Genomic DNA, 22,600 nt, shown 5'->3' with positions numbered 1-22,600 from the left:
TCTGTCCCCGCAGCTTCACCTCTGGCTGCAGGAGGGTTTGGAATGATCTCACACCATCTCACAACCAGCTTGATCAAAGACGTTACTGTGATGTGGCAGATGGTATCTCTTCCACTGGAAGCCTTCGGGAACTGTCCCAATCAAGGCTGAGAGAGGCAAGTGGATAAAATTTACCAGTCACAAGCCTTTTGATAAGCACAAAGGTGCCCTTGGTGACTTGAGACTGTCACTGGTTCAGGTAGGCTAGGAAAGAAAACCCAGCTCCCCTTTCCTGGAACAGGTGCTCCCAGGTGTCGGGTCCTGCTCCAGCCTGGGTCACAGAGCCACTTGTCTTGGCTAGTATGGATGGACTCTTGGAGGGCCTAGAGGGACAGCAGTAAAGACTTCTGTGGCTTTGGGGGGCTGCCTGTGGAAATGACCTGAGCACCTGCCCTCATGCCTATGTGGCTGGCTGGGTTCCTGCACCAGCCCCGCAGGGACTCCTGCTCATCCAGACTGCCACAGGCTGCATCCTTCCCTCCAGTCCTGGCCACAGCTGGCTTGGCTCCAGAGTCCTTCTCAGACCGTGGGGAGGGGGCCCCGCCTGGTGTCTGGGAGCCGCATCCCTGAAACCTCACCTTACCCTACCCTGCTGTCCCATCCTCTGGGTGTCTTCCCAAGTACCACTCCCTTTTCTACCTAAAAATAGTCCCCCTCCCACTTCATGCCCTATCCCCAGGCCGTGGTGAGCACCCATCTGGCCCCTCTCAGTACACCCCCTCACTATCCCCCCCCCCCCCCCCCCCCCGCCCCGGGCAAAGCTCAGGACCTCACATTGCGGAGCCCCGGGGTCACATGGTCCCTAACGACCTCTGCGGGCCGAGAGTGTAGTGCAGCCAGCCAGGAACGCGCGTGCGCGGCGAGCCTGAGCCGGCAGGGCGGTCTCTGCGGCAGGGACAGGGACCAACCCCCACCCCGGAGGTCCGGTCACTGCGGGCGGCCGTCTCAGGAGGGCCGGAGGGCCTCCTCTCTCCCTGCCCGGGAGGAACCCTGGACCACCACGGTGCTCGGGCACCGGCGCGCACAGCCGGCTCCCACCGCCCTGCCGGACACACCAGGCCAATCTGGAGGGAGACCCGAGAGGACAAGCTCCTTGCCCAAGGTCACACAGCGGATCTCAGGCCGGCCGCAGCCGCCCCTGCCAAGGTCACCGCCTGCACGCCCGACGAGCCAGGCGTACGGCCCGGGAGTGGGGACCCTAAATGACCCCCACTGCCGCTGCCGCTGCAGGTGACCGCCGCTGCCAGCTTTTGTGGCGAGGTACCAGGACGTCACTTCCCCGGCAAGCCGGCGTGCGCGGTGGGCGGAGCTCCGACGGGGGGGGCGGGGTCAGACGGCGCACGCGCCCTCCCGTAGCCCGCCATGGATGCGCGCTCCCGACAGGGCGACGGTGGGCGGAATTGCGGGCGGGACGCCGAGAGGCCGCGCCCACGCACTGGCGCAGGGCCCGCCCCCGTGCGCGCGTCGCCGCGGGGGGGAAGGCTCGGCGAGGGCCGGCTGACCGGCGCGGCGGCGGCCGCGGCGGCCAATGAGCGGGGCCGGAGGGGGCGGGGCGCCGGCCGCGGTTGTGTTCCGACGCTGCTGAGGCGCCAGGCTCCTCGCTGGAGGGACGCGGCCTGCGGGGCCCGCGCCTCCCGCGCTCCGCCGGTCCAGCTGTGGCCACTGCCGCTCGGCCGCCGTCAGGTACGCCGCCCGGCGTCGGCCCGTGATGCCCCGACCGGGTGCGCGTTCCCCGCGCGGGGCCGCGCTTGAACTGGGGCTGGACGGTCCCCGCGTCTGTCGGCGCGCGCACGAGCGCTTTCGCGGCTGGACTCGGGGGGGCGCGGCGGGCGGGCGCCCCGGAGCTCTGGACCCGGCTTGGGGGGTGTCCCGCCGCGCCGGCTGCAGGGGCCGTGTCAGCGGGGGCTCCGGTTCTCCGGCGCGCGGCTGTCGTCCTGTGGTCGGAGCGGGCGGGCGGGCGGCCGGGCCGGACAGCCGGTGGGTCCGGGGGAGGCCGGCCTTCCGCGGCTTCGGCGGGCGCGGCGCTTCTGCTGGGGTTAGGGCCGGGCTCGCGGGCTCCAGGATGCCCTTTGTGGCTCATGTGGAGCCGGCTGCAGGGCGGTCTCCGAGCGCCGCGAGCTGCGGATGGCGGTTCATCGGGCCGCGGGCTCCCGTGCACGACGCTGGACACGGCATAGATTCTGCCGCTGCTCCGGCGCCGCGCGGGTCCGGCGTGTCCCCAGGGGAGCCAGGTCGGGATGCGTGGCCGGTCGCTGGAGGAGCAGGAGAGTGGACATATAGACGCCCTGGCTTCTCCCTCAGCTGCTCTCGTTGTGTGCGGGTCCAGACCGCGGTTCGCGGGAGGCAGCCCCACCTGCAGCCCCTCGTCCGGCCCTTCGTGGCTGGGCCCTGGCACCTGAGCCTGCTCCGCGGTTGTGCGGCTGGGGCCCTCTGTTGGGCTCTGGGGTGACCCCAGGAGGGTGCCACGATGGCGGTGGGAGCGAGCGGTGTCAACGGGCCGTCCTAACATTCTGCCCGGGGTTCTCTCGACTGAGGTTGGGTGTGCGGGCCGTAGAAAAGAGAGCCAGAGAGCCGTTGGGATGGCTCCTGCAAGTATGGGATGGAGGAAACACCAAAGTTATCGTCATTTTTTAAAAAGTGGACATCTGGGGCCCTTACCTAGTCACATGCATGGCGCTTATGTGCACGGGGAATGGGCGTATATTTACTGATAAAACATTCAAGGGAACACAGACGTTTTTCACAGGCGCCTTGCAAACATTTGAAACAACTTTTAAAAAAATTTTTTTAAATATATTTAAAAATTAAAAAAAAAATATTTTATTTATTTATTTGACAGACAGAGATCACAAGTAGGCAGAGAGAGGGCGGGGAATCAGGCTCCCGGCTGAGCAGAGAGCCCCACGTGGGGCTCCATCTCAGGGCCCTGGGATCATGACCTGAGCTGAAGGCAGAGGCTTTAACCCATTGAGCCACCCAGGCACCCTTGAAACAAACTTTTTAAAAAGTTATTTTATTTTTGTGAAAGATTTTATTTATTTATTTGAGAGAGAGCCCAGGAGAGAGCAAGCACAAGTTGGGGGGAGCAGCAGCAGGAGAGGGAGAAGCAGACTCCCCACTCAGTAGGGAGCCCCACACGGAGCTGGATCCCAGGACCCCAGGATCACAAACCCCCCCAAAGGCAGTTGCCCAACTGACAGAGCCACCCAAGGGCCCTCAAACTTTTTTTTTTTTTTTAAAGGAAGTTGAAATTTTTATAGAAATCCCTTTGGCTTTTTCTGCAGTAATGTTTCTCCAAGGAAAGTTGACTCACAATCTTTTGAGCCTCCGTTATGAGTGGCCACCATTTTAAACGTGTCCCAGGGACTTGGGCATATTCACGTATGTTATGGCATTTGATTCCTTGTGGCCTCATGAGGTGTGTGAGTCTTTACCGTTTTCAGTGCAGAAAGGTAGGCCCAGGGAGGTGCGGTCCCCTGCTTGGGGGAGCCCAGCAGGGCTGAAGTCAGTCTTCCTTCCCGCCCACCAGAGCCCGCCATATGTCCTTCCTCTCAGAATGAAGTTCGTTTTTCTTCAGTGTGCTATACTTTCCCCATAGTAGTCGGGGGAGCAAAGATGATCTAGTTTACGATGTGAGTTTCTTTGTTGACTTGCGGATGTGGTTTTGGTGCACCTTTAGATGTATTTATTTATTTGAGGGGGAGAGAGAGAGAGGGAATGCAAGCAATGGGGAGCGGGCCAGAGAGGGAGAGAGAGAAGCCCAAGCAGACTGCATGCTTGGCAAGGATCCCGAGGCGGAGCTTGACCTCACGACCCTGAGATCCTGACCTGACCCAAAGCCAGGAGCCCAACACCCAACTGACTGAGCCTCCCAGGTACCCCTTCTTTGCACCTTTAAACCCCACGTGTGGCTCTCCAAACTCTAGTAGCAGGTGTTAATATTAGCTATTGGTTCGTCAGGACGGGTGATGCTGGTCTTTTTGTTTTGAAGTCTCTTCAAAAAGATGTCATGTGTGGGCGCCTGGGTGGCTCAGTGGGTTAAGCCGCTGCCTTCGGCTCAGGTCATGATCTCAGGGTCCTGGGATCGAGTCCTGCATCGGGCTCTCTGCTCAGCAGGGAGCCTGCTTCCCTCTCTCTCTCTCTCTCTCTCTCTCTCTCTGCCTGCCTTTCTGTCTACTTGTGATCTCTCTCTGTCAAATAAATAAATAAAATCTCTTTAAAAAAAAAAAAAAGATGTCATGTGTTTCAGTAGCACCAGCTTTGTGGGGCCAGCACAGGGCTTTGCCTTAGGGTTTTCCAGGAGCTACTGAGTATGGCCCCTACGCATGCCCTGTTAGGAAAGGTACGGACCCCTCCAGTGGAGCTGGACCCCAGGCTCCACCAAAGGAAAACAGTTGAGTGATTCTGGTGGTCTGCTGTGGCTATCCCTTGTGGCTTGTACCCAGGAGTATGCATGTAAGGACGTGGCCCCTTCCCCTTGGTCCCCAGCCTCTGTGTGATACAGGAATGGTGCTGAGGCCCGCCTCCTTCACGCCAGAGGGGTGTTTGGCCCCATCTGGCTTTGTTAGTTGTGTGGCAGCATTAGCCAAGCCTCCAGAAGTGGTGGCTTCAGACAACAGGAACCACTTACTGTTGCTCACAGGCTCAGGGGTCCAGAATTCTCAACAGCTGGTCTGACTGTCTTTGCTGGGGGAAAGGGGGCATGTGCAGGTTGGTCCAGTGCTGGCTGGGGCCCAAGCGTCTCCTTGCGGGCATCCCCCTCTTTGCCTCCAGTACCTGGGCTGGGAAGGCTTGAGCAGCGGGGCCCCTGGGGCTCTTGGTCTCCATGAGCGCAGCAGCCTTGGGACGCATCCTGCAAGAGCCAGGAGGTGGGAGGACCTCTCCCACCCAAGTCTTGGAAGTCCCCGTTGAAGGGCAAGCTGAAGTCTGCCTTCTTGTGGGAGCTGTGCCAAAGAATCCGCAGTCACGTGCTCAGACCCACATGGTACTGAGGGCTGGTTCATAACGAACGTCCAGCCAGGCCATGTGGTTGCCTGGGTACTCCTTGAAGGACAGTCCAAGACCTGGACTTGGTTGTCCTGCGTGAGCTGCGTGGTGGGGAGTCCACATGGTGCCCCTGGAGTCTGGAACGAGCTTCGTCTCACAGTGTTGGTGGGCCTACTTCCTATGGTTTTCTGTGGAAACCATCTTGGGCACTTGGTGGTTCTGGGCTGGGTAAAGGGCCCGGCTCTGGCCTTTCGTTCCTGGGGACGCTTCCTGTGACTGAGAACGCTTGCTGAGCGTGTGCAGTGTGGCAGGCTCTGGGCACAGCACACTGACTGGGAACTTAGAGCTGTTCTCCCGGTTCATGCTCCGGAAAGCAGCATGGAGGAGCTGGCCTGTCTCGTCCAGGACCCAGGTTTGAGCTCAGGGGTCTGACTCGCGACCAGGGCAGGACTTCAGGTTGCGGGCCAGCCAGGCCTCTGCCTGGGACTTGGGAGGCTGAGAGACTGCTTGTGGAGCCGGCTGGATCCACATACCAGGCTCCTGGGGCTCTGGTGGCTGGCTGTCAATGCAAGCTCCTGGGTTTTTGAGCACACTCCCAGGGCTTTTGAGATAAAGCATGTCCCTGGAAGGCTTGCAGCATGAGGTAGGGGGCCATTCCTGGAAGCCGGTCAGCAGCAGCAGAGTGGCAGAGACTGAAGGCAAGGGAGAGCCAGCCCCAGCATCCTGTGTCAAACCACCAGCTGGTCCAGAAACAGACCAGGGGTGTGGGTGGGCAGCACTCCACAGTGACGCCAGCAAATCCCATTAGGAAGACCCCGCCCCATGTGCCCTTGTGAGTTTTCTGACCCCTGACTCGGGGAGAAAGAAGACCCTGTGAGCCCCGCAGGCATCCAGGGAGGGGGACGGGGTGTGGGCACCCCCCCAGGCAACCCCCCACACCGAAAGCTGCCAGATCAGTGTAGTTCCGGGCCGGGGGGTGGCCCCCCTCACCTGAGTGGAGGCTGGGGGTATGGAAGGGCTGAGTTGTTTTTCGAGTTTTATTCTTCTGGGGAGGAGTTTGTATTGGGCAGGGACATGGCATGTGAGAAAAGGTGGGTTGTTAACATTGGGGAGCGACTCCCCTGTGCAAGCTCAGCCAGGAGTGCTATTTATGGGGACATGATAATGTCCGTGGTGGCTCGATGGAGTGTTCAGACAGCTGTTCTGGGAGGTTTGGAGGTGGAAGGTGGGGAGTCTCTGGCCCTCACTGTGTTGGTTAGGGGAGGAGGGCATCCCGGGCTTGTGCAAGAGCTATAGGAGAGGTCTGGTCATTTGTGCTCCCAGAGGTGCCCGTGAGCCCAGACACATGTCCTCTGTCAGTTCTGGTGGCTTCTGCGGAGTCCTCATCCCCCTCCTTTCACCTCTCTGTCCGACCGGTCTTCTCACCTGGTCCCTGGCTTCTGGCCTGCCTGTGTCTGGCCTCAGTGCCCAGAGTCCTGGCTTTGCCCCTGTTTCCTAGCGGCACCTGCTCAGTCTCAGTCTTGGCTTTCTTCTCTGAGCCCCCACACCAGCTTCCCTACTACTTGCACCTGCCCTCACCTGGCTTTGTTTTGCTTGTCTCTTGCTTTTGCTGCAGGCCGTGCATTCCCTCAGGGCCAGAGCACTGTCCTGAGTGGCTCCATCCCTGGCTCTCTCTGCTGTGACTGTGTGCTAGGCTTTGTGACCATGACGTTCCATCCTGATGGTTCCATCTCTTATACAGGGAGCTGGCTTGGCATTGTGGATTGAATTGTGTCCCCCAAAAGAAAGATTCAATAGGACCTGTGCATATAACCTATTTAGAACTAGGTCTTTGCAGATATAATTAAGATATAAATTAAGGTGAGGCCACCTACTGCTTTGGAGTGGGGGTGTCCTTAAAAGAAGGGATGTGGGTACAGGACATACAGGAAGAGGGCTGTGGGAACATGTGGGGCAGCTGCAAGCCGAGGGCACCAGGCATTACTGGCCACAACTAGGAGCTGGGGGAGAGGCAGGGAACCCATCTCCTGTGGGGTGCCCAGAGGAGCCAACCCTGCCCACATCTCGACTTCCCACCTCTGGCCTCCAGTTCCCGGCAGCCCCAGGAAGCTACTACACTCAGATTTCAGTGCATACCCAGTAGTTCCCCTGAGCCGTGGCTTTGCCTTCGTGGTTTCAGTCGCTCACTGTCAGCGCGGTCCAGAGGGTGGTGATCCTCCTCCTGACTGTGGCCAGAAGGTCAACGGTAGCCTGACACTAGGTCACGACACCCATGTCATGCTCTTCCTCCATCTCACACGGGCAACTACGTTAGTTCTTATTTTTTACATTTTTTAGAGAGTTGGGGGGAAGGGCAGAAAAAGAGACACTGGCGCAGACCCCTGGCTGAGCATGGAGCCCCATGCAGCTAGATCTCAGACCCTGAGATCATGATCTGAGCTGAAACCAGGAGTCAGCTGCTCAACTGACTGAGCCCCCCCCGGGTGCCCCTCATGATAAAATGTGGGCACTTTATTACCTCACGTTGTCACAAGAAGAAGGGTGATTGCAGGACATTTTGAGAGAGAGAGAGAGAGACCACACTCACACTTGTATCGCAGTGTACATTACCCTTGTGCTAGTATATTGTTATTCTTGTTAATCTCTTGCTGTGGCAACGTGTGAATTAACTTCATCACAAGTACGCATGTGTAGGAGAAAACATAGTACAGTTAGCCCTTGAACAATACAGGGGTTGGGGGGGTCGAAAATCCACGTAGAACTTAGGAACCCCCCAAAACTTGCCTGCTGATGAACTCCTGGTGTCTGCAAGTGTTACTGATGGCATGAACCGTTCAGGAGCACCCGTCTGTGTGTTCCCATCTCTTGCGTGCTGTGTTTTTGCAATCAAGTAAGCTGGGGAAAAGGAAATGCTATTAAAATTGTAAGGAAGAGACATTTCCAGTGCTGTCCTGTGTTTATGGATGAAAAGCCCCCCGTAAGTGGGCCTGTGCAGTTCAGACTGTATTGTTCAGGGGTTGATGGCATTTGTAGGGTTTGGTACCGTCTGTGGTTTCAGGCATCTCAGGGGGGCCTTGGTATCCCCTGTGGGTGTGGCGCACGCTCGAATGGCCACCCGATACTATGCATTTCTTCTCACAGGAAATGAAACTTGCATGCCCAGCCCTCCTTCCCCATCTTGGTGGCCTCTGGAAGGTGCCGCCAGCTGCCCGGTGCCATCCCTTCCACACGCAGGTGCACCCTGTGCCCCACTGTGGGCTCCACTCGCCAAGGTCACGCTGGCCAGCCCTTGCATTTGGACACTGCGCACTTTGTTTTATTCTGTTCTTTTGAACCTCCGTTGAGAGTTGTGATATAGCCGTGTTTGCTGTCGCCATGGACTGTGCCAGCCGGGGCCCCTGCTCTTGCCTGACAGGCGCCTGAGCAGGACCGTCTGGGGAACGTGTGCTGGTCTCCCATCTGTGGGGCTCCTTCACATTGCGGTGTCTGCCCTGGAGCCCGCTCTCTGACTGGGGCAGGAGTTGGGGGAGGTCATCAGGTCCCCTCTGTCCCCTCCAGGCTGGCCCGTGCCCCACTCCTGTGTTTCGTGCCCCTGACACTGTGGGAGAACACCGACCAGTTCCTTTGTGCCCTTTACCTTGTGTGGGTCTGTCGGGCATTTCCTCAGTCCGGGTAGAACCCCTGGGTGTAGGCGGCAGCTGTGTCCCGCCCGCATGCCACACGTGGTCACCCGTCCACGGGACTGCCTATTCCACTGTTCCAGGTGCCGTCTGCCATCTCTGTGGACGAAAGACCAGTTCCCTCTGTGTCATTAGCCAGTATCTTATTGGGGGAGGCTTGGACACCATGTGAGAACACCAGGGTGGCGTTCACGGATGACTCTTGCCTGAAGCAGCGTGAGGTGTTGGTTACACGCTGACCTAAGTAAAGACAGTCCGTCCTTCCGTCTGCACTCCTTGGTCTGCACCCTGCGTGTGGGACCAGCTTCCCTCCGCTACTTATGGATCTTTCCCAGCTGTTCATGTCAGATTCCTGGGCTCTCACTTCATTCTGTAGAGCAGAGCACTTACGTCTGGGAGCCCTGGCCCCATTCTCTGCACGTATCCTGGCTTCCTGGTGCCCAAGACCCCCGGGGCCTCTGTCTGTGCCCCAGCCCTGGAAACCAGCGTTCTCCCCAAGGGATGCGCGACCTGGTTTTCCAGTGAAAAGCTGGTCATGTTATAGTTTCTTCAAGTTTTGCTGTGGCTGCTGTAGTTTTTCCGGAGTTGCACATGCCGTGTGCCGCTTAGAGGGTCAGATGGGAGGCTGGGAGAGCCCCTGAGTGCTGGGCATGGCGGGCACAGGAGTTGAAGGGTAGGGTCTTGGCCCTTGTGGGTGGGTGTAATTGCAGCAGAGCTGGTCGGCCTGGAGGGCCCCTGGTAGTGCCACTGTCCTGGGAGGGAGGTTTTGAGTTGGGGCTCTGGGAGAATTTGTGGGGAGAGGCAGAGAGAGCCAGGCCAGCTTGTGGGCTCGGTGGGTCCTGCCCAGGGGACTGTGGGTGAGTGGTGCAGGTGTGGGGATGGGGCAGGCTCTGAATTGGCTCCCTGGAGATTATCTTCTGTCACTGTTCTCATTTCTTAATTTCTGAGAGCTCTTTTCATTTTTCTTTAAATACTTGTTTTTTTTTTTTAATTTTTTATTTTATTTATTTGACAGACAGAGATCATAAGTAGGCAGAGAGGCAGGCAGAGAGAGAGGGGGAAGCAGGCTCCCCATTGAGCAGAGAGCCCTATGCTGGGCTAGATCCCAGGACCCTGGGATCACGACCTGAGCTGAAGGCAGAGGCTTTAACCCACAGAGCCACCCAGGCACCCCTGAATACTTGTTTTTAAGGGCATTCTGATCTTATTCTGTGGACTGGGTGCCTTCTCCCTCTGAGGGCAGGACCGATGCTGTTTCCTCTGGGTGGCTGGGGCCCTCCTGTCAGGCTGGCGCTCTCCGTGGCTTCCGAGGCAGGTGGCCCTACTCACGCTCAGCAGTGGGCCGATGAGAAGGGTGAAAGCTGGGGATGGCGAGTGGGTGGCAGGCTGCACAGGGGCTCAGGAGTCTCCCCCTGCTGGTGTCTGTGGGCAACCAGGTCTCAGGTGCAGCGTGAGTGCCCACTCGTGGGCTTGGAGGGCCCCCCCAGCTGCCCCTACAGCCTCCCCACTGCGGGGCCTGGGGCGGGCCCTGCACCCCCTGTGGCCTCCCACATGGGGCCAGCTGGATGGACTGGGGGAGGGCTGTGTAGCCGCTTGGGGGACAGTGGTGCGTGGGGGTTCAGTAGTTAGTTCTCAAGCAGCTGGTTCTTGGGGTAGGCTGTGGCTTCCTGCTCCTGCCCATCTTCCCCACGTCTCCCCTCCACCACTGTCTGCTCTATCTGCTGTGGTGGTTGGGGGAGGCAGGTTGGCCTTCAGGGCTGCTTTCCTTGGGGCTTCGGGAGCACTGGACCTCAGCTGTGCATGTAACCTACCGTCCTTTGACCAGAACGGCGCTTTTAGTGGTTTCTGGGCACTTGTACGGTGGTTGTGAAGCAAGAGGGTTTTTATCAGCCGGAGATAACAGAAATATTCTGCACACAAAGTACTCAGCATAGAGTAGGAGCATCGACCCAGTGGTTCTGCACATAATCACTTCTCTCTCTTCCCCACAAACACAGAATCCTGAAGAGTCCCTGGAAATGGATCCCTCCTCTGTAAAGTGGAAATCCATCCGGAGGGTCAGCTCTGACCCAGCAGTGGCCCAGGCCTCCTGAAGCTTGCTTTTGTGCCCCCCAGGGCCCCTCGGTACCTACACGGGCTCCTGACCATGGTCACATTCATTACTGAGAAGCTGCAGAACCAGAGCCTGGATGACCTTGCCCACAAGAGCTACAATGCCGGCCCGGTAAGCTGGCTGTGACGGCCACAGGCAGGACCCTGTGCCCCACCAGCGGTCTGGGGGTGACTGACTGGGCTGGACTGTGCAGCCAAGGTCTGTGGGGACGTGGTGGGAGGAGGGCTGGAGGGGGCTGTGTCCTGGGGCCATGCTGTGCACATGCAGCCCCACATCTCAGCGCCCTCATGGTGGGTTTTTAGCCTCATTAAAAACAAATCCCAGCTTTTAGTGAATGTCCACTCAAGTCCTGGAGGTGTGCCAGTCCTGAGTGTGCAGCACGCAGCTCTCCCTACCCATCACACATCTCTGAGCACGCGGTGCCTGCACCCTGATGCCCCTCGTGCTGGTGCCATCCCTTCTGATGGCCTCTCTCTCGATCCGCCCCCACAGCTTCATTACCTGGCTTGAGGTTCCTGTAGGTGGAGCCGGTTTTCCAGGGTCGCATGAGTGTGACCTTCAGGACTGTCTGGGTTGTCTGGGTTGGGCTGTATGTGCGGGTGGAGGTGGCTGGGTGTGCAGCCCACACGGTGCTCAGAGGCCTTGAACAGTCTTGCTGATGCCAGGTGCCCAGAGTGCTGTTGTTGTGGCTGGGCTGTGAGTCAGGGCTCCCTGTGGCGGCAGGAAGCTGGGTCTCCAGGCCTCTGCTCATGGCCCACTGTCACCATCACCATCAGTGTCACTGTGGGTGGTTGTGAGGTTCCGAGTCTCAGTGCTGCGGACGGAAGTGCCAGGGCCGGGGGGGTTGGCCTGTGTCTGCAGCCTGGGGGTTTAGGGGCACCCAGGGCTTTTGTGGGGTGTGGCTCTCCGGCCTGGGGCTCAGGGCCCTAATGGGATTCTGGCGGCACGCCGTGTGCATGTTCTCACCCTCCCCTGTGCTCAGCGCAGTGACTGTTTCCTGGACAGTGACTGAAAGCCAGGCTGTAGCACATCACACATGGTGTCCGATGGCCACATGCCCTTCAGACGGTGTGGCCGGGAGCTGGCGACCAGGTGCTGTGTGGCTTTGCTGGGGAGATGGGTGACAGATCGGGCCTGCAGGGCCCCCATGGAGGAGTGGACATGGCTGGACCTACCATGTTTGGGGAACATGTCACCCCTCTGTGGGAGAGAAGGGCTGCTGGGAGCGCCCTACGCAGGAGGAGGGCCCACATGGTCAGCCCGTGGCGCTCCCGGCTCCGTTCTCTGCCCTCAGGGGCGATCTGTGTGTTTCCTCAAGACGTGTGGGTTTTTTTTTTTTTTTTTTTTAAGATTTTATTTATTTATTTGACAGACAGAGATCACAGGTAGGCAGAGAGGCAGGCAGAGAGAGAGGAGGAAGCAGGCTCCTGCTGAGCAGAGAGCCTGATATGGGGCTCGATCCCAGGACCCTGAGATCATGACCTGAGCCGAAGGCAGAGGCTTTAACCCACTGAGCCACCCAGGTGCCCCAAGACATGTGGTTTTGATGAGATAGATAGCTTGTTAATTATGTGGTAGGTCTTTCTTCCTGAAACAGGAGAACAGGCCTTTCCTGTCCCCAAGACAAAATCTACAGCAGCCATTTTGCTGTTGGAAATGGAGGTTTGGTGTGTGTGGAGTGAACTGTGGCCCAGGGAGGCCGCTGTGGGGTCAGGGCCACTGTGGGGTCGGCGCTACGAGCTGTGGGTCCACGGGGCCTGCACGCAGGTGTTTGTTTAGAGAGAGGGCGACGGCGAAACAAATTTTACCTGTGAATCTTCCCATCATGATGCAAATAGATTTACTTGGTGTCAGTTCCCAGTGGAAGAGAATTGCCTTGTTACCGGTAGGCCTTTGGCCGACCTCCTGGGGAGGCTGGTCCCTGCGTTTGCAGGGTTTCTGCCCACATCTGCTGATGCTTTGTTTATAGAAACCTGCTGTTTTTAACTGTTCACTTTAAAAAAAAACCAGATGTAATTTATAGGCAGTGAAAGGCACGAGTGGTCCTGTCTTTTCGAGCCAGAAGTCTGTTGTCTCTGTCACATTTGACATTGGGGTTTAGTAAGGCTGGTGCGGTCAACTCTGCAGAACTTGTCAGGGTCCCCGGTGGTCAGCGATTTACCTGGGGACTGCCCCCTCATGCTGCCTGCGTGCATCTCAGTGCATGGTACTTCTAACGTTCACGGAGACAAGTCGACAGTTTAAAAAGCCAATTTGTTGTCTAGGAATAGAAATGCAAGTTTTGAAGGTGGCTAACATTCGTATTTTCATGTCAAAATCAGAACACAGGTAAGAGTAGAGCGTTAGAGACCTTGAGGTCAGCACTGTCACGCCCTGGCCTCTTGTCCTGTCTGTGCTGTCCCCCACAGCCTGCCTGTGGTTGTCTCACAGTGAGTTCTAGACTGTTCTTCTCGGACTGTTTCTGTGTGTGTCTCTATAGATGTCTTTTTGGGTGTCTCCTGTCCCCGGTGTGTTGCATAGATGGCTGGTAAGAGCCAGGCTGCCCCATGTGACAGCCCCTGACCCATGTGGCTTTTTAAATTGAAATTAAAGCTAATTAAAATAAAACACAACATGCTATTTCTTGTTTGCACTAGACACACGTCAGGTGCCCTGTGTCTCGAGAGTGGCCAGTGGCTCCCACAGCAGGCGGTGCATTGGTGGCCCCTCCTCCCAGGAGGACCTCCAGGACAGCTCTGCCGGGTGCGGCCAGAGTCCCCTTGGATAGACTGCATTCTGTCTGTCCGTTTGTTGGTTGGTGGACATCTGGGTCGCTTCTGCTTGGCGGCAGTTACCAGCACCACTGCCGTAAATGGTTGTGTACAGGCGTCTTTGTTTCTCTTGGGCGTATGTCCAGGAGTGGGACTTGTGGGATGTGTTGTGACTCTGTTTACCCTGAGAAACCGAGCTCTTTCCTGCAGCGATCACACCATTGTGCACCGAGAGTCCTCAGTCTCCTCATCCTCCTTAACAACTGCAGCCATCCCGCTGTCTGACTCCAGCCACCCTGACAGCTGCTGTCTCCTTGTGGTTTGATCTGCGCTTCCCTCCCAAGTAATGATGCTCACCCTTTTCTCGTGCCCTCTGGCCATTGGTGGATTGTCTTTGAAGAAATAGGTCTTCAAGTCTTTTGCCCATTGAAAAACTGGGTTGCCTGTTTTTAAATTTTTGAGTTGTTAGGATTCTTTATATATTCTGATCCATAATCAGATATATGATTTGAAAAAACATTGTTCTGTTCTGTGGATGTCTTTCTTGATGGTGTTCTCTGAAGCACAAAAGCTTTATTTTATCGAAGTCCAACTGATCTCTTTTTCCTTTTGGTGCCTGTGCTTTTCGTGTTGTATCTAAGAATCGTTGGCTAAATCCAAGGTCATGAAGATTTACTCTTCTGTTTTCCTCTATCAGTTGTATATTTTTAGCTCTTACATTCAGGTGTTTGATCCCTTTGAGCTACTTGTAGTGTGTGGTGTGAGGTAGGGGTCCAGCTTCGTTCTCTTGTGTGTGGATCCTAGTTGTCCCAGGACCATCTCTTCACAGGACTCTTCCTTCCCCCTGACTGGTCCTTGGCGCCCTTGCCAAAAGTTTACATTTTAAAAACAAAGTCTCTGAAACCTAGTGTGTACTTTACACTTACAACAGATCTCAGTTTGGACACCAGGTTCTCATTACAGAAATGTCTGATCTGTGTTTAGGTTTCGTGAAATTTATCGTTGAAGAACACTCCACTTGTTCTAAGGACACTGAAAAGTTTTCCAAAAATTGAATCATTTGTTTTAAAACTAAAATTCAGGATACTTGTAAATAAAATTGGAAATCACTAAACACTCGGTGCCTTTGTCTCTCCAGCCATGTGCCACTCTGGTCACTTACTCATCCCTCCCTGAGTACTGCCACCTGCTGCGTGGTCAGGAGCAGGTGGTGGGAGCAGAAGGCCTAGTGGGGGCACCTTGTCCAGTCTTGAGGGCTTGATCCATTTGAGGGTCTCTGCCCTGTCAGACGGAGAGCTGACATGTGTCTCGGGGTCAGTGCCCCTGTGTAGCATGGTTCAGTCAATACAGATGTGAGGAGTGCTCTGTGCGCCTGGCCATGCTGTGCTTAGTGCCTCTCGTGGGTGTTTTGGTCGACCCCATGGCCACTCTGTCCTCACCCATTCAGTGGGGGTAGTTCCTTTGTTTGATGTTCCTTTTTCTCTGGCCTCCGGTGCATTCCCATTTCCCGCCAAAGCCCCTAGTCTCTTATAAAGCCTTCTGAACATGGAGGGGGGGGGTTTGCTTTGCCTCTGTGACTCTTGGGGGATAGAGGCTAGTCTAACTGTGACCAAAAAGGCCTAGAAACACATGAGTTTGTGTCCGGTTCCCACTGTCCCATCCCCTGCCCAGACGGGACTCTCTCAGGTTTCTGGTGTTTTCCGTAGCTGGTGCTCTGGGTCATGTCAGCAAATGCTGTCTGTCCCCATGAGTGTGGATGGGGAGCCTGGGGCAGCTTCATCCAGGGCCATAGTCTGTGGTGATGGGAATGCTCCCTGCTGGCCCAGTGTGTGGCTACTTAAAGCATGGGGTTACTGAGCCCCACGATGTGGTTGGGGTGATGGGGAGCTGGGAGTGTTTTGTGTAATTGAAGTTCGGATTTCAGTCTCAGCCTGTGGCTGCTGGCTGTTGTGTGGGGCAGCGCAGACAGAGTGCGAACTCCCGTTCCCTGAGGGTCCACCACTCTCTCCTGTGGACCCGCTGTGGACACACCTGTTCCCTCCAGCCAGGCTCTTCCACCTCCGTGGCTCGTCGTTCAAGGATTGTCTGCACCAATTCCATGATCTTTGGGGAGAAGCTTGTTTTGCTCCTCACGGCGCCCAGAGTTGTGTCCGGGTGGTTTTGGGGTCCGTGGGGATGAGGGGCACTCACATGAGGGTGCACCGTTTGCCTGCTGTAGGGTGGTCACAGCTCTGGTGAAAACCCCACGGTGCTTGTGGAGCCGGACCCTGCGGCTCTTGGGTGAGCTATAGCTTCTGGGCTTCATTCGTGTATGGCCTATGGCCACGGCGGGGTCTGGGAGTGCAGGGCGCTGCCTGAGGCTGCAGGGGCAGCGAGGGGGGTTGGGGGTGCGTGTTGTGGGGTGTCGGGGCCGAGGAGGAGGGTCGTGAGCTGGGGTGCTGTGGGGGTGGGCGTTCAGGGGTCTAGTACTGCCAGCTGTGGTGTGGGCTGTCCACAAGCCACGTGCCCAGCTGCACAGGTACGGGCTTGGATGGTGGGGAGTTTGGCTTTCAAAAACCTTTCGTGGAAAATTTGTTTTTTTAGTGAGGCAGACTTTGCACATGGTGGAGTGTGACACGGGCTCTGCTGTCCTGTTGGGTGAGGTTTGCTGGCTGTGCACACGGGTAATGCTGCCTCCACCACCCAGATGGGTTCCGACCTTCTGGGGGCCCATGTGGCCTAGCTCATCCTGGGTCGTCTGGGCTGTGCGGCCTGTCCTTTTGGAGTCTGGCTTCTTTCCCTGGTGGGAACTCGGGAGACTCGTCATGTAGATGGTTGTTGGTGCTTCTGTCCTTCCTCTGCAGTGCGGTCTCTGTCCTGCTATCAGTGGACGTTTGAGCCCTTCCCAGGCTCTGGCTGCTGAGACAGACATTTGCTGAGCAGCCCATGTGCGGTCCCCAGGGGCTGGTTCTGTCCACAGTGCCCTGGTCATGCCTGGCGCTGTGTCCCCAGGCTCTGCCTGCTTTCCCCAGATGACGAGGGAGATCGTGCCTCTTGTTCTGCTCAGTGGCCAGTTGTGAGTGACTTAGGTCTTTGGCCATTTTCCTGTTGGGGCGTGTGCCTTTTTTTTTATTGGTCTGTGGGAAGTCATTGATACATTCTGCTATGAGCCTTTTCTTGGATTCCTGTTTGCAAATATTTTCTCCTGTCTTGTGGTTTGCTTTGTCACAGGTGACTTTCAGTGAACAGAAATTCTGATTTCAGCGTAGATGGAAGCATCCGTTTAAGTTAGCGTGTTTGGGGGGCGCCTGGGTGGCTCAGTGGGTTAAAGCCTCTGCCTTCGGCTCAGGTCATGGTCTCAGGGTCCTGGGATCGAGCCCCGCATCCGGCTCTCTGCTCAGCAGGAAGCCTGCCTCCCCCACTCTCTCTGCCTGCCTCTCGGCCTACTTGTGATCTCTCTCTGTCAAAAAAAAAAAAAAAAAAAGTTAGCGTGTTTGTATCTCACTTAAGAAATCTTTGCTACCTTGGGGCTTGAAGATATCCTCCTGTTTTCTTCTAGAAGCATCTGTTTTCCTTTAGCTTGAAAACTGTACTCTCCCTGGAGCCAAGTAGTGTGTGAGATGAGGCCAGGCTAAGGGTGGGTTTTCTTTCTTGGACCCTTTCTGGAAATGGCAGTCCTCTATCCACCATCAGTTGGTAGGTTCTGTGCTCTCACATAGCCCAGGAGCTACCCCATGTGTGTGTCCCACTCTCACCCTGGCCCAGGTGGGGAGACTGAGGCTTACACAGAGGAGCTGTCCTGCCTCTGTCAAGGATGCTCAGGGGAGTGGACTGTAGGCCGTGAGCTGCATGGGCTGACCCTGGGCTCTGGTGGACGGCGTCGTGGCAGGTGTGGTGGGGCTGGGCCTGCCTCGGTGCCAGCCTGTGGTTTCGTGGCCCCTGGCGTCCTGTGGGCATGTTTGGAGGCGGCCTTGTCTGGTCAAAAACAGCATGAAGTAGGGTGTACAGACCCATTCTGGACGTGGAGGCCCATGCCGCTGCAGCTGTCCTTCCACAGAAAGGCCCGGGGCCAGCCCTGCCCCGCTCCCCAGCACAGGCGCAACCCACAAAGCCCATGCCCTCTGGCTGCCCCACGTGGCTGCTGCACCTTCACACTGGGCTGGAGCCTGGGCCCCTTGCGTGAGAGCCACTGGAACCTTTCCTTGACAGACAGTGCTTCTGTTCAGGTTTCCTGTTGTGTGTGGGGATGACAGCCCTCGGAAAGTGCTTCTGCCTGGTGCTCACCTGGGGGACAGTGGCTGGCCAATCCAGCTTGCGGCGGAGGGCATGGTGGATGGGGGCTCTGGGAGGGCCAGGGGGGGTCCTGTGGGGCACAGGGGGATCTAGGAGGGCCATGGGGGTAGCTGTGGGGGGGTGCTGGGGTGCTGGAAGGGCCTTGAAGGTGCTGGGGGACTGGGAGGGCCTTGGGGGCCACTGTGGGGGTGCTGGGGTGCTGGGAGAACCTTGGGGGGCACTGTGGGGGTGCTGGGAGGGCCTTGGGGTGCTGTGGGGGTGCTGGGGAACTGGGAGGGCCTTGAGGGGCACTGTGGGGGTCCTGGGGGACTGGGAGAGCCTTGGGGGACTCTGTGGGGGTGCTGGATGCTGGGAGGGCCTTGGGAGTGCTGTGGGGTTCTGGGGTGCTGGGAGGGCCTTGGAGGCGCTGCGGGGGTGTTGAGGTGCTGGGAGGGCCTTGGATACTTTGGGGGTGCTGGGGGATTGGGAGGGGCTTGGGGGATACTTTGGGGGTGCTGGGTGCTGGGAGAGCCTTGAGGGTACTGTGGGGTTCTGGGGTGCTAGGAGGGCCTTGGGGGGTGCTGTGGGGGTGCTGGGTTGCTGGGAGGGCCTTGGGAGCACTCTGTGGGAGCTGCAGGTCCCTGGGGAGGATTTATAGTCATAGAGAGGTATGATTCCTGATGGTGTAAATGACTGGCTTCTGTGTTGACTACTTCCTGGAAGTTAGAGAGCTGCTTCCTCCTTGTGCCGCCTGACCTGGGTCTCAGGTCTGTAGAACTGCTGGTCCCCTCGTCCTCCTCTGGTCGGCCAGGTCTCTCCAGGTCTTTGTAGCCCTGCTTGGTGATGTGGGCCTGGCCCCAGAACAGCATGTGTCTTTGCCAAGGCTGGCTGTTGATGAGCACTTTTTCTGGGTCCTGAATGACCTCTATCCCTTTATGAGAATCAGCAAGGATCTCCTTCTAATTTAGCACCAGTTCAAAGGTCGCAGGGCCTGACCCCTTAGGAAGCTGGCCTCGGGAGAGGTTTCCTGCTCATGGAGATGGAAAGGCAGAACCCGTTGGGCAGCTCCAGGACCCCACAGGATGGTTCTATGTCCCCACAGCACCAGGGGCTTGCCCTGGGGACCCGGCCAGACGACGATGGTGCCTCTGGGCCAGGTGGGGAGAGCCCAGAAGAGCAGACAGACCCAGGCAAGCATTACTGACCTGCCAGGCAGCCCCTCTGGTGCCACAGGGAAGATTGCAGCCGAGACACAGAGCTTTGCGGGCTCCAGGGAGACCCCACTGCCTTTAGGGCCTGGCCTGGGGGCTGGTATGCGTGGGAGAGGGCCTGCGTGGGGAGGCCTTGAGGATGGCCCTGGCTGTGGGAGGTTGCACTATCTGCTAGAGCACACGGAGGCATGCACATGGCTTTTGATCTTCCCTCAGTTAAGTGTTGTTGGCTTTTAAGAATCTTGATTAAGAGGGGCGCCTGGGTGGCTCAGTGGGTTAAGCCGCTGCCTTCGGCTCAGGTCATGATCCCAGGTCCTGGGTTCAAGCCCCACATCGGGCTTTCTGCTCAGCGGGGAGCCTGCTTCCTCCTCTCTCTCTGCCTACCTCTCTGCCTACTTGTGATTTCTCTCTGTCAAATAAATAAATAAAATCTTTAAAAAAAAAAAAAAGAATCTTGATTAAGAAAAAAGGGTATTCTGGGGTCCATGCTTTCTTCTTTCTTTCTTTCTTTCTTTCTTTCTTTCTTTCTTTCTTTCTTTCTTTCTTTCAAGATTTTATTTATTTATTTGACAGGGAAATCACAAGTAGGCAGAGAGGCAGGCAGAGGGAGGGGGGAGAAGGCTCCCTGCTGAGCAGAGAGCCTGATGCGGGGCTTGATCCCAGGACCCTGAGATCATGACCTGAGCCAAAGTCTGAGGCCCAACCCACCCAGGCACCCCTCCTTTTCTTTTTCATTGCCAAAAAGATAGTGTTGGGGAAAGATAGAAGGGGTTGCTGAGATGAGACCATCACGTCAGCTTTGACTTGGTGTTGCTGTGTACTCGGCATCTGTCCACGGTGTTCATACTGGCTTTTCTTGTCACTTTCAGCGTTCTGCTGGGGCACTGAACAACAGTGGTCATTTGTTCCCTTTTGAGAGCGATGGTAAGTAAGTGTTCCAAAGCCCAGACCCGTCTTCCTGGGCTTCTGTGGCCATGGGCAGGGGATGGTGTGCAGAGGGCATGAAATGTGGAGCTGGGGTGTGGTGCTGACTTCCGCAGCAAAAGCCCATGGGTGGTGTGTCTCCTGTTGCTGCCGGGGAACGTCACCAGCAGCAGGCCTCTCCCTGCTGGGCTGTAAGTCAGAGCGCGGCCAGGTCTCTCCCTCTGCCAGGCCAGGCCCTCCTGGAGAGGCCCGCCCTCTGGGGCCCTGTGGCCACTGAAGGGAGAACAGGGAGGGATCTGGTGCACCTCGGAGGGCGTGTGCATCTCCCATGTGGCCCACGCTGGGCCATCAGCGTGCATTGGGGCTCAGCCCCCTGCCAGTGCATGCGCCCCCTGACCATCTAAAATCCACCCTGTGTGACTGTGTAAGTGAGTGTGTGCAGAGCCTGTTGCCCTCTGCTCTTACTAACCTCGGCTCTGGGTTGCGGGCTGTGGTGAACCCTGTTAGCTGGGCTCTGACTCAAGTGCCTGTCCTCCCTCGGCCGGCCCTGCTCACCATGGGTGCTGGGCGGCACTCAGAGGCCACCAGCAAGGGCGCTGTGTTACGTGGCTCTCGACTACTGAAGTGAAGGTTATTTACCAAATTCTTTTGTGATCTGGTAGAGGTAGGAGTGTGAGCCCAGCACCAGGCCCTTGGCTCTGTGTCCTCAGTGGGAGTCCATCCTGCACACGGGGCCAGTCCTCAACAGGCATTCCCAGGGGTCTGACCCTGCCTCTTTGCTGCCTAGGGTCACCCCAGTGCCTTGGCCCCTGCCTTTCCCTGCAGGGGTCCTGTCCTGCTCTCTTGGGCCCCACTGCCTCCATGTCCAGGTCCCTAGCTGGTAGTGACTGCAAGTGGCCGCAGTGGTGGGGGCTGCCGAATTGATTATTGGCCAGGTCAGTGGGAGTTAGGGTGTTGTGGTGCACCTTGCCTCCATAGGAGGAGTCCCAGGAGACCACTCACCTGACTCTGCCCCCAGTGGGGCTCAGGGAGCTGCAAAGCTTTTGACTGCCGCCCGTGGGTGCATCTGGGCTCTGGGCCCTCGGTGTGTGTGAAGGAGAGTCTGAAGAAGGGCTGGGGTGGGTGGGCTCCTCCTGGGGCATTGGGGCCTGGTGGGCGGAGGGAGCCCCTGTGCTCGCATGGTGGGTGCTCACTTGTGGGTCTGCCAGGTGTGGAGCGCTGACCCCAGACCCTTGAGTCTTGTGGGAGGCTGGTAGCTGTGGGATGTGAGCATGTGGAGGCTAGGGGTGGGGGTCTCTGGCCCCATGCGTGGTCCCTGCTGCCGTGTGCCGTGGCCATGCCTTGAGGTCCTGGAAGCTGAGAGCTGCCTCCCGGAGAGGAGGGGAGGGGCCCCAGCTGCCAGGAAGCAGCGGCCTGGCGGGTCTTACAGGTGAGGTCGCACACTGGAGGAAGATGTGGATGCAGACAGGGAAGATGACACCGGGCAAGTCTTTCCATGAAATGAAAGGACGAAAGCGTGCTCCGGTCATTTTCAGGGAATGACTAGCTGGTCTCGTTGACAGGTGTCTTCCTTGGAAAAGTGAGGCCGGCTCCTGGGCTGAGCTGCCCCGGGAAATGCAGGTGGGTCTGGGCCCGAGATGCGATGTCCCCTGGTGTCCACATGGCTTGAGGCTTTGTGTCTGGCCACGTCCCCAGCTGAGCCGGGGCCTCAGGGCCTGGCATAGACCGTGCCTGGTCCCCTGCTCACCCATCTCTTCTCTTTTGTGTTTCCTCAGAAGACAGGCGCCCCTGGAAGGTCTTAGGTGGCAGACAGCCTGTCGGGAGTCAGACGGTCACGGGCACACAGGGCCCCGACGCAGGCCTGGGGGCTGTGAGCACCACAGACCTCAGGGAGAGTGCAGGGCCCCCTTTGGCCCCACCAACCAAGCGCCACTGCCGCTCGCTGTCAGAGCCGGATGGGCTGGCCCGCTGCCGCTCCCCCTGGCGCCCCGGAGGCTCCAAGGTCTGGACGCCGGTGTCCAAGAGGCGGTGCCACAGCGGCGGGAGCGCCACCCCGCAGGAAAGCCTGGGGCCCGGCCCCACCTCACCCCCCGCACCCCAGCCGCCCTGGGCCAGCAGCGGCCACACAGACGGCTGTGAGGGCGGCCCGTGCCCCTCCTGGCGGCGCCGCCTGTCCCTGTCCCAGGAGCACCTGGTGGGACTGGGCACAGCCCTGCCATCCACCAGCAGCAGCCGCTCGTCCACACCCGAGCTGGGCCAGCGGCTGGGCCTGCTCCGGTGTCGCTCACAGCCCTGTGTGCTCGTCGGGAGGAGATGGCGGCGCCGGCGAGAGGAGCGTGCTCGCTGGCCACGCCCGTCCTTGGACTTTCTGAAAATGACCCGGGTGAGGCTTGTCTTGTTTCCTGTGTGCTCGGCTGGTGGCACTGGTCCTGTAGTCTCTGCCCCTCTGTGGGAGCCCGGTGGCCTGGGGTTGAGCTCTGGGCCTGGCAGGGCCTGAGGCTGCCATGTCCCCTGCACCAGCTTCTGTGGCCATGCCGCCTGCCTGCCTGGGTGGGGTGCTCACCCTGTGTGCATGTGTGTGCTTGTGCGTGCGTGTGTGCATGTCTGTGTGTGTGTGTGTGTGTGTGTGTGTGTGTGTGTGTGTGT

At 57.8% G+C, this 22,600-nt stretch overlaps 1 protein-coding gene across 9 annotated transcripts in view; it reads left to right on the top strand.

Moving 5' to 3' along the window:
• Positions 1-913: 913 nt before the first annotated feature.
• Positions 914-22,600, top strand: part of FAM53A (family with sequence similarity 53 member A) — a 49,010-nt gene continuing 27,323 nt past the window's right edge. For 3 of the 9 annotated variants that reach the window (XR_007125247.1, XM_047718606.1, XM_047718600.1), the window contains exons 1-3: positions 1,387-1,722; positions 19,900-19,954; positions 21,730-22,337. Coding sequence is in view for 8 of the 9 variants with exons in the window: in XM_047718606.1 (XP_047574562.1) it covers positions 1,402-1,722; positions 19,900-19,954; positions 21,730-22,337 (984 nt within the window). In the remaining variant the exon portion in view is untranslated. Of the gene's footprint in view, positions 1,300-1,386; positions 1,723-10,702; positions 10,930-19,899; positions 19,955-21,729; positions 22,338-22,600 lie in introns of those variants that run through there. The other 6 variants (XM_047718607.1, XM_047718605.1, XM_047718604.1 and 3 more) reach the window with 6 other exon arrangements.

Source organism: Lutra lutra, chromosome 2, assembly GCF_902655055.1.
Source record: "Lutra lutra chromosome 2, mLutLut1.2, whole genome shotgun sequence".
Lineage (NCBI taxonomy): Eukaryota > Metazoa > Chordata > Mammalia > Carnivora > Mustelidae > Lutra > Lutra lutra.
This window is presented reverse-complemented; position numbering and strand designations above follow the sequence as displayed.